This window comes from Capricornis sumatraensis, chromosome 8 (assembly GCF_032405125.1).
Source record: "Capricornis sumatraensis isolate serow.1 chromosome 8, serow.2, whole genome shotgun sequence".
Taxonomy (NCBI): Eukaryota; Metazoa; Chordata; class Mammalia; order Artiodactyla; family Bovidae; genus Capricornis; species Capricornis sumatraensis.
In genome coordinates, this window is record NC_091076.1 from 93,202,332 (window position 1) to 93,213,084 (window position 10,753).

At 53.5% G+C, this 10,753-nt stretch overlaps 1 protein-coding gene across 1 annotated transcript; it reads left to right on the top strand.

The window, feature by feature from the left end:
- Window positions 1-204: 204 nt before the first annotated feature.
- On the top strand, window positions 205-3,062 carry RND2 (Rho family GTPase 2). The gene is made up of 5 exons (XM_068976853.1): window positions 205-306; window positions 790-877; window positions 1,678-1,787; window positions 2,467-2,601; window positions 2,796-3,062. The coding sequence occupies exons 1-5, from the start codon at window positions 205-207 to the stop codon at window positions 3,060-3,062; spliced, it is 702 nt and encodes a 233-aa protein (XP_068832954.1).
- Window positions 3,063-10,753: the final 7,691 nt, after the last annotated feature.

The window sequence follows — 10,753 nt, forward strand, 5'->3', positions numbered from 1 at the left end:
GCGAGGTTGGGAGGCGGGGCCGGGGGCGCGGCCGCCGGGTTGGGGGCGGGGCGGAGGGGGGGCCGCGGCCCCGGGCGGGGGCTCGGCGCGGGCCCGAGAGATGCCGGTGTCGGCGGCCCGAGCGGCTGCAGCTGCAGCGACGGGGGAGGCGGCAGCGGAGCGCGGGAGGGGGGCTGCGCGGGGGGCCGGCGCGTAGCCGGGACTATGGAGGGGCAGAGCGGCCGCTGCAAGATCGTGGTGGTGGGGGACGCGGAGTGCGGCAAGACGGCTCTGCTGCAGGTGTTCGCCAAGGACGCCTACCCCGGGGTGAGGAACCGGCGTCTTGGGAGGGGGGCGCTGGGGCCGGGGCGTTGGGTGACTGGGGCCTGGGGGATGGACGGAAATGGGTGCTGGGGTAACCAGGGATCCAAGAGAGGGGTTTGGAGGACTGGGGAAGGCGTTAGGGTTTCTGGAAAGACTGCAGAGGTTTGGGGTGGGAGGAATTGGGGAGTAGGGTGAGATGAATGGGGCTTGGAAGAACCAGAGGATCCCGGAGGGGGCGCCAGGGAAATGTCGAGGGGGGTGGTCTTAGGCATTGGAAAGAGGAAGAATTAGGGCCTGAAAGGACCGAGAGTGGGGTCCGGGAGCCTGGCAGAAATTCCGCTGAGGCAGCCGCTCCCGGGATCTCCCTTGCCCAACACCGGACCAACTTGGGTCCTGGGGCTGGGCTACATGGGATGTGGAAACTAGGAGTGCATTTGTCTGGGTTGAGGACTGGAGGATCTCATCTTGACCCATTCGTGTCTGCAGAGTTACGTCCCCACCGTGTTTGAGAACTACACCGCGAGCTTTGAGATCGACAAGCGCCGCATTGAGCTCAACATGTGGGACACTTCAGGTAGCCAAGTCCCTCGGGGTCACCCTGACTTCCAGGCCTCCCAGTAATCCTTCCCTGGACTAGATCCTTAGGCTCTCGTTCAACCCAGCCCGTCCATCCAATTCTAGGAGGAAGGAAAATCAATATTCTGCTTAAAGCCAGGGAAACTGAGGCAGAGCTTTCAGACACCTTGACCTGAAGGAGAAAGCCTGTCCCCTCAGCTGGATTCTGCATACCTGGGAAAGTTGGGAAGGAATGACTTTTATTTTGGAACATATTTCTTAGGAGATAAGGCTGGGTTTAGAAAAGACATTTAGAATTTCTTGGGGTGAGGGGGTACAGCAGGAAACTGCTTCTCTAGACTGAACTGTAGAAATCCAAGATCAGTTTCCAGGAGGAGAGTGAAAGAGCTCTGCCCCTGCCCATTCATCTCCAAAAAGGGAGGGTGTTTTGTTTTAAATTTTTGCTTGGCTCCCCTGGAGAGCTATAGAAGATGTCTGTCAAAGCCCAGAAAGCACATGCAAAATTTTGTGAGAATGTTAAATGATTTCATGAGCTTCTCAAAGACCCAGAAGAGATTAAGAATGATTACTTTTAGAGAACCCCCTAGGGAAGTGAAAAGCTTATTTCTGCCCCCTAACCTCCCTTCTGTCTGCTCTCCTTGGAGAAACAGACTCCTTGATGGGGACTAATACCTGCTCTTTCCCATTCTCTGCTCAGCATGCCTTAACTGCCAGGATTGCTAAGGTCTCCCATTCCCTTCCAGGCTTTCCTCACTCTCAGGACCCTCGTCTGTCCCCTCCCTCACTGTCTTCCCTCAGGTTCCTCTTACTATGATAACGTCCGGCCTCTGGCCTATCCTGACTCGGACGCTGTGCTCATCTGCTTCGACATTAGCCGACCGGAAACACTGGACAGTGTCCTCAAGAAGGTGGGAGTCTGGGGAAGCAGGACAGCTAGACTGAGGGGGACAGGGAAACACATGGGCCAGGAGGAGGGAGTTAAAGCTGAGCATGGCCATTAGGGAGAAAGTGTGTGACACCCTCAACTTTTCTCATCCTCCCTGACTTCCTGGAAGTCAGTCCTAGAGCTGGATATGGCATCTGGGGGACATGGGGGACAACAGGGAGAAGTACTCAAGGGATTACTTGTCCTTGGATGTGGGAGCCCCTGGATGGAGGAGATGGGAATGCTGCTGCTGGAGCTCAGGAAAGCCCCTGTGGTGTCCTCTGCAGGCCCCTATTTCCATGAGAAAAGCCCTTGGTGAATGGACAGAAGTCAGCTAAGGCAGCCCCAGTTCTCAGTTGCAGTTGTGGGAAGAGAGGGTGGGATTGGTCTGTTCCCAGGAACAAATTTGGGAAAGCGAGTGGGAATGGGAAGATTCCAAGCTAGCCAACCCTGCATGGCCCCCACCCTTGCCTTCTTCTTTCCCTTCTCCCACAGCTGTGCGTGCTTTTCAGCCCAAGCCCACCAGTGTCACCTGCTTGCTTAATTACATGGGAGAGACTAGAGGGGTGCATGATTCCGGCATGCTGTGAGCCAGGGGGGTGGTTCTTACATGTTGTGCCTCCTTCTACCCCTGCATAACTTTGTTTTCTTGCTCCAAATAGTGGCAAGGGGAGACTCAAGAGTTTTGCCCCAATGCCAAGGTTGTGCTGGTTGGCTGTAAACTGGACATGCGGACTGACCTGGCCACACTGAGGGAGCTGTCCAAGCAGAGGCTTATCCCTGTTACACATGAGCAGGTGGGCCTCTTGATCTGTGACCTAAGACCTCTCACCTCTGCCCCTCCCAGCCTCTTTTCTGAAAACACCCTATTTGGCTATTCCCTTGCCCTGGCCTCTGACCTGATCCCTTAACCCCCTGCCCTAGCTTCCTTGCCCCTTGCTGAACTGCAGGCTAAGTCCCATGACCCTCTCCACTCACTCCATTCTTCCAGGGCACCGTGCTGGCCAAGCAGGTGGGGGCTGTGTCCTATGTAGAGTGCTCTTCCCGGTCCTCTGAGCGCAGCGTCAGAGATGTCTTCCACGTGGCCACCGTGGCCTCCCTTGGCCGTGGCCACAGGCAGCTGCGCCGTACTGACTCACGCCGGGGACTACAGCGATCTGCTCAGCTGGCAGGACGGCCAGACCGGGGGAATGGGAATGGGAACGGAAACGAGGGCGAGATACACAAGGATAGAGCCAAGAGCTGCAACCTCATGTGAGGGGTCCTGTGGGAGGAGGCGGGGGGCCTGGGGCACAGTTGTCCCACTGCTGGTCCTGGCTTCCTGATCTCCTGACTCTGTTTGGGACTTTAGGGCAGGCGAATGAACAGTTCTTCCTGACAAGGGAGTTGGAGGCAGAAGGGTGCCACTGTTCCCCACATCCTCATTCCGCTCCTGTCCAAGGCAAGTTGAGGGAACTAGCAGAGCAGGCATCTGGGCTGCGGGCTGGGATGGGGCCAGGGGTCTGGGGAAGCCAGCAGCAAGCAGTGACCTTGGTTGAGTCTCAATGTATGAGGGGTGCCTTCCTCCCCACCTCCAGCCCCCATATCCTGGTCCTGGCACTCTTCCCCAAGGAAAGTGTCCACTCGCTGACCTTCCTTCTTCCTCTCCTCTCACTTCCACAGCTGTTCTCACTCATCCTAACCTCCAGGCAACATGCACTAAATTAAAAAGCAAATTGAGAAGCCTCTCTCTCTCCCCCTGCCCCCTTCTACCCACCAGTCCTAGCTCCCTCCTTCCCTTCCCCCAGTAGAGTCCAAATAAAGCCCATGTCCATGGAAAATGACTGTGGGTTTAGTTTTGTTGCTTTCTTAAAAAACAACAACAACCATCTACCAGTGTCTAGTAGCTGGAGGGAAAGTTAGGCTTCAGGAAGAACTTCCCTGTCGATGTCCGCAGATGGGGCAGAGGAAAAAGCTGTGGGCTGGATCAGCAATGTTCTTCTAGGAGCCAGAGGTGGGAGAGAGAGGTGTCTTGGGACTATTCATTTGTTAATGAGCCAGACAATCCTAACGCCATTAGGGGGTTTTAAAGTGCAATGTGCAATTCATTACTCAGCCCAACTGGGGTCCCCTGCTAATGTGGGAGGGGACCTGCTGAAGTGGTCCAGGACCCTTGATCACTATCTCCAGCCCCAACTTGGAATCAGCTGGTGCCCTGGGAGCTCTGGGGTAGGAGGACATTAAAAGCCTCTGCATCCAGCTGACCCCATGCAGAGTGAAGTTTCCCAAGGGGACAGTCATTTGATTCTGGGATCTCCTTGGTGGCTGGGGCAGGGGCTGAATCCATCTTTCCATCCTGAGCAACTTGATTTTGGAGGGAGCACAAGATGAGAGTTGAGGGTCACACCTCCTCAACCTCGGCTAGAGAAGGAAAGCCAGTGGAGGGACTGGCCAGAGTACTTGTAGTCAAGAAAGACAGTGCTGGTCTGTTTTCTCCGGAGTCTGGTTTCGCATTGTCCTGTATTCCCTCCCTGGCTCTGATCCCACTGGCCTCTTTTCGGTGACATTCTCCCCCAGGAACCATCCACGGCTCTCCCCTCCCCCAGCCCCAGCCCATTCTTGAGACACTTCTGGGAGAGAACACAGACCTTACCCTCCCATCTGCTGGGATCCCCCCCTTCTAATTCACAGCCCCTCCCTCCCTCATTCATTCAGCAAGTGTGTACTGAGCACCAACTGTGTGCCTGACACTGGCTTGGGATTCTGAAAGGACTAGTCTCTATACTCTGGAGGCCAGCCCAGCGGGGAAGAGAGGTACCCCCGGTGTGATGGTGCCTCAGGTGTGGGAGCTCCTTACTGCCTCAGAAGCCCATCCTCTGAGCCAGGTCCTTGAGGGTTGAAGAGGAGTTTGCCAGGCAGGGAAGGGGTAGGAAAGGCACTCTGAGTGGAGGATGCAGCATGTGTGAGCACGTGGAGATGAGGAAGAGCATGGCATGTTTGCAGCTGCCATGGCGGGGAGAGAGGAAGATAAGGCTGGGAAGGTACATCAATGCAGGCCCCACAAAGGCACCAGGAGTTCATTCTGGGGATGTGAGGTGGCCAAAGAGGTTTCAAGCGGAAAATGAAGTGACCAGATTTGGTTTTTTAGATAGATGGTTGTTTGGATGAGGTGACCCAGGGTGGGGGTGGGGGGCCGGCTGGGGGGTTTGGCTCTGTGATGCTATTAAAGCTGTTAAAATAGCTTCTCCCTTGGGACTTCCCTGGTGGCCCAGTGGTGAAGACTGCTTCCACTGCAGGGTGCATGAGTTCCGTTCCTGGTCAGGGAACTAAGATCCTGCATGTTGCATTGTGTGGCCAAATAAATAGCTTCTCCCTTCCCTTTGCCAGCGTCCAGTCTTGAGAGGAAAGGAAATCCCCACCCTCTCCTGGCTTGTCAGACACTCCATATTCTCCCTCTTCCTCTGAGACCCTGTCCATCTCAGCCAGTCTCCTCAAGGATTCTGGGACAGCTTCAAGGGCACTGGGTACCCTACCCTCTGAAACTGAGACCTGCCTAGGGGCTAACTCCAAGATCCTCTGCAAGTCCTGGACTGAGGCTGCTGGAGAGAGCTGGGGCCCAGCTCTGTGGATCTCAGTCTGGCCCTAGAGGCCTGACCCTTCCCCCACAGGGGCCTGACTACCATTGTCTTGGGATTTGGGGGCTGTGACTTCTCATCACTTTGGTACAAAGCAGGCTCAAGCCTGTAGCCACCAAAGTACATCCCAACCTCCCTCTCCTGCAGGGCTCAGGGAACGCAAATGCATTTCAATATCCGCCTAAAGCAAACATAATTAGGAAGATAAATCAGCTGGAGGAACCCCCAAAGTTTAATACATTTCCAGTACCACCGGGAACAGATTTTTGTCCCCTCTGCAGGTCTGGGCTGTCAGATGTTTTATTTCCAAGGAGGAGGCTGTGCCTCTGGGCTGAGGAGCCCAAAGGATAGGAGGAGAGAATGGGACTGTTTCTCTTCCTAGATCCTCAAAGGCCCGTGCGGGCCAGAATAGGGGGGACCTACCCCCACCCCAGATGCAGAAGTCAGACCCAGCTTCCTCCCCTGCAGCTGTTTCCCCCACAAATTAGACACCCGTTTGGGAAACAATGTAGCCTCGTTAATCATTTAATGAAATAAACAACTAATCACACTGTGATGCCGCCAGTGTTTCTTAACACACTCCCCCGCCCTCAATCAGCCTGCCCTGGAGGGAGGAGGGGAAGGAAGGGATGGCAGAGGGGAAGAGCCTACGGCTGACAGAGGGTCATTCCCCTCAGGACCCCAACCTTTCCAGAAGGGACGGTCATGGAAAGTGCTTGAGATCTAGAGGCAGAGGTCCAAGGGTCTGGGTCCCCACTCTGCTGCTGCTTCCCTGGGGAGCCTTTGGGGAGCCCTGCACACATCTGAACCTCGGTTTTCACACATGGAAAAGGGAGCTGATGGTCACATCTGCCTCACTGCGCTGTTGAGGATTCAGAGAGAAGAAAGAATGTACAAAAGTTGTTTGACCCTTTGGATCAGACCCCTTTGGGTCTGAGCTGCTGTCAAGCTTTATTATTTACAACTCCAGGATTGAGTGTCTCTAAAGCAGGCCTGATGGAAGCAGGAAAAGCTTCTTGGAGCAGCCCTCTTGTGCTGGGCTTCAGGCTGGAGGAAGACCAGAAGACAGGAAGGGGAGCTCAGATGTCTCCACACCTATCCTGAGGGCCAGAGAGAGTGCTCTAGGGACTCTTCCAAAGGCTGATGTCCTTTGGTCCCCATTTTTCTGAACTCCCCTCATTACTACCTTTTCTGAAGTCTGGGTGAGGGCCCCATGTTGCCATAGTAACCCCACTCCAGATACACGCAGAGTGGTCGGAGGTGGGGGCTAAGGTCACGTCCCTGAGGTTCCTGGTGGATGCCAGAACCCTGGCAGGTGATCCTAGTACAGCTGTCTCCTTTGCTCCACTCTCTTCCCCAGGAAAGGGGTTCAGCTCTTCAGAGCACCCCCCAGTTCCCTCTCTGCCAACAAAGGAGTTTCTTCTACACAGTGCAGCCCCCTCCCCCACTTCCCCCTTCCAGCTGGGTTCCCAGGTCTCTCTCCATTTCTAGCCAACCCTCTACTCCTTCTCCTCAAGGCTGGAAATGAGGGTCAGAGAGAGGGGAGGCTCCCAGTCTAGGCATGTGGGGTGATTGCCGAACAGTTACCCGCCCCCCCAACCCCCCCTCCCCTGCTCCCCAGCAGCCAAAGAGACAAGAGGGACACATACATGAGTGTTCCTCCCCACCAAGAAAATGCCTCTGCTGTTGACTCCTAAATAACAGATGTCTGTCTGCATATTAATGGGATTGGACGAATAATTGGTGAGTTTTTCATTCAGTGTCAGAATGAACCCGGAGGCCTTATGTTCATGCACACAGACACCCACTCACCCCGAATATCCCCTTCCCCCAGAGCACAATGAGACAGACGCAGATGCTGGCAAGCTTGACCCACAAAGGGGAGGGGCAGACAAGGAAGTGGGAGGGGGTGTCTGCAGGAAGGGGACTGCCACAGTCTGGGTCTGTCAGTTTTCTCCCTCTTGACTGCTATCTCACCACCCTCCCACCCCCACCAGGGGCAAAAGCTTGCATCTGTGACATTTCACCATCATGCCAAAGGGGCCCAGAGGAAGGTGGGACCTGAAGGTAGGGAGGGGGGAGGCAGGTTCTGCCCCAGGCAAGCAACAAAGCAGTGGCCTCCTTCACCAAGGTTGTACCTAAATGAACCTGGAATCAGGGGCCTCCATACCCTGCTTTAGCCTCTGTGCCAGAGAGCGATGAGCGAGCGAGGTGGAGATTTTTGAGTCAGACAGCTGCCATTTGGCAGCTGGGCGCTCTTGTGCAATTTCCCCAGCCTCTCTGAGCCTGTCTCTAAGATCACTGCCTCCAACAATTGAAAGGATGGAATGAGGCAACATGTATCATGTGTCTGTTCTAGTGCCTGGTTTATAAACTGCCCCCCACCCCACCCTAACAATCCCCTAAACACACCAAGACAGTTTCAAAATTGCTCCCTCTCCTGCCAGACCCACCCTCATTAGGGCAGGGGTTAATTAGAAGTTTAGTAATTATCCTAGCTGCCTAGAAACCAGGAGGAAAAAGTACAGAGAGGAGCAGGAACATAGAGAGATTAGATAGACACAGGAGAGAGAGAATTGATGAAATCCAAGGCCTAGAACAGAAGGAAGGAGACCACAGAGAGGTAGAGCGGCAAGCTGGGAATGGAAAAGGTGTGGCAGGCCAGTGGAGTGAAGCCTGAAATGAGAGTCTAGAATTGAGACTATAGATTCTAGAAGCCCCAGCTCTGTCATGAACTTGCTGTTTGACTTTAGCAAGTCTCATCCCCTCTTAGCATCTTAGTCTCCTCATCTGTAAAATGAGGGGGTTGCTTTGCTCTTGGGGTCCCTTCTCATTGTGTGAGAACAGGAGTTGCAGTGGCGGGGAGAGGGGACAGGGGAGGGGAGGGGGGCTCCCCCCTCCCCCCCAACTTACTATGGCCCATCAGTCACTCTTGCTCTGTGTCCTCTTTCCCTTGGTAAATGGATCTGCTGCGCCAGCAAACAACTGTCCATTGTGTCCTAATGAGGGACGAGCAGGGAAAACCAATCACTTATGATGCAAATGAGCGGCGGCTGCGGCCTCCTCGCTTTCACTGAGTGCTGTATTCTGCAGCGGCGGCAGTGCCCCGGTTGGGCCTTTCTCCCCAGCCTCAGTTCCCATCTGGTCCTGCTGGAGGAGGGGGCGGGCCCAGACTGGCCTTCCCATTGTCATTCTTTGCCACTCCCAGCAAGAGGGCTCCACCCTCACAGCCTCCCAGAGGCCCAGCTTCTCTCTCCTCATCCAAGAGCTCCCAGGGCAGCTCCATTCTTGTTTTTAACTAAAGTGAAACCCACATAAGGTGACACTAACCATTTTAAGGTGTACAGCTCCGTGGCATGCAGTGCATTCACGGTGTAGTGCAACCACCGCCTCTCTAGGCAAGGGTGTCATGCTCTTCTGTCCCTCTCCACACCCCCCGGGCTCCAGAGGCACAGGGAAGCTGCCGAGGCCTCAGCAAAGAGTTGAGGAGTAACGGAGGTTGGTGTTGGGCTAAAGGCTGAGAAAAGCCCAGAGCTGGCCTGGGGGTGCGAAGACAAAGCCTGTGCTTTAGGATGGATCCTGGGGAGAGATATCAGGCTTTGGTGGGAAGCAAGAGATTATCACTGTCTTCTCCAGCACAGCTGTGGGACCACATCTTTAGGGAAAGGGCTCTTGTTTTTTAAATTAATTAATTAGGCTGTGTCAGGCCCACGGGCTTACTTGCCCTAGGGCATGCGGGATCTGAGTTCCCGAATTGGGAGTTGAACCTACTTCCCTGCATTGGAAGGCCGATTCTTAACCCCTGGACCATCAAGGAAGTCCCAGGAAATGGCCTCTTGAATTCCTGTAGAGATTATTTTTCTGACCTTGGGTTAGAAACCAGAGGCTCCAGCACAAATTTTGGTTTCCATGGCTTTCACAGCCTCTGTGTGCTTGCTAGACGATGATCCCACCAGAAGGCTTCTCACCCTGGCAGCTGCAGAGTGCCCTGAGACAGCCTCCAAAGCCCTTTGCCTCCAGGAGACCTCCCCTCACCAGACCCCAGGCTTCACCAAGGGAAGATTTTTCTCTCCACTTGGGACTAGTTATATTGCAGAGTCCCACAGCCTAACAGCTGGGAAGACCCACATAAGTAGTCATTTGAGTTTCTCCTGCCATTTGGCTTGAGATTGTTTTCAAGAGAAGATGGTAAACATCTGCTTACCTGTGTCTGTTATCTTTGGATTCACCTCATTCCTGCCTCCAGCCCCTGCTCCAATCTGGGACATGTGGTGATGTTTAAAAAAAAAAAAAACAAACACAAAATCTCTTCTGGAACTAACCAGTGGCAACTGCTACAGGATTGCAGAGGAAAAGCTTTACAGGGTCACAAACTTTCTTTTATCTTTCCGTATCCCTACTCCCCCAGAATCCACTCTCTCTCAGACAAAACAGCTCAGACACCACAATGAGAGCATTTTCATCTGTGCTCTAATGAATAGGGAGTCCTGGGTTAGTCAGTTCTAGGTGTGCCATCAATTCACTGGGTGACCTTTGACCAGACACTGGATACTTCAGTTTTTGTTTTGCTGCGTGGTGCAGCTTGCAGGATCTTAGTTTCCCCAACCAGGGACTAAATCCCGGGCCTCAGCAGTGCAAGCACCAAGTCCCAGTCACTACATCACCAGGGAATTCCCATGGACCTGTTTTATCACTTATAAAGTGAGGATAACAATCTCTATCCTAGTGATCTCCTAGGGAGCCAGCAAGGAGAGAGAAATAATGGTTGCGGCAGTGCTTTGAACTTGCAAGATTATAGTGAGCATCCTAGTTATTTCTCCAGTGATGGTGGCACAGCAGCTTATCTGTTGCAAGTATTCAGTCTGTGGAGGCCCTGCTGGAGGACACATGGATGGGGAAATACCTTCTTTGGGAAGGTAGTGGTTTGACTCATCACAAAGCAGTGGGCTTCATGAGATCAAGGAGGAAATCTGTAGGTGTGGGCTTAGAAGAGGAAGAGGGATTCTTGGACATTTGGATCTCTCATACTGTTTCTGGAATGAATTTGGGTGCTAGAAAAATGGGTGGGAGGGACTGAAAGAAATTAGCACTCTCAGTGGCAGAATGTGGCTGGTTTTCTTGCAGGGGGGGGTCAGCAGTTGGATAAGGCCTTTACTCAATGAGTCTATTCATTTATCCTTTACCCATTCATTCAGCAAATACTCATTGAGTACCCAACAAGGTATCCCTAAGAACAGAGCTAGGTTATAACAAAGATAAAATGATACTAATCCTGCCCATAAGGACCTTCTTGTCAAATAGAGAACATAGAATATGTACAGAATAACTTAGAAAG

Excerpts from the sequence above, each read along its gene's own strand:
- RND2 (XM_068976853.1), top strand. The coding sequence starts at position 205 with ATGGAGGGGCAGAGCGGCCGCTGCAAGATCGTGGTGGTGGGGGACGCG. Across the intron at positions 878-1,677 it reads CAACATGTGGGACACTTCAG|GTTCCTCTTACTATGATAAC; the intron begins GTAGCCAAGTCC and ends GTCTTCCCTCAG. Across the intron at positions 1,788-2,466 it reads TGGACAGTGTCCTCAAGAAG|TGGCAAGGGGAGACTCAAGA; the intron begins GTGGGAGTCTGG and ends TGCTCCAAATAG.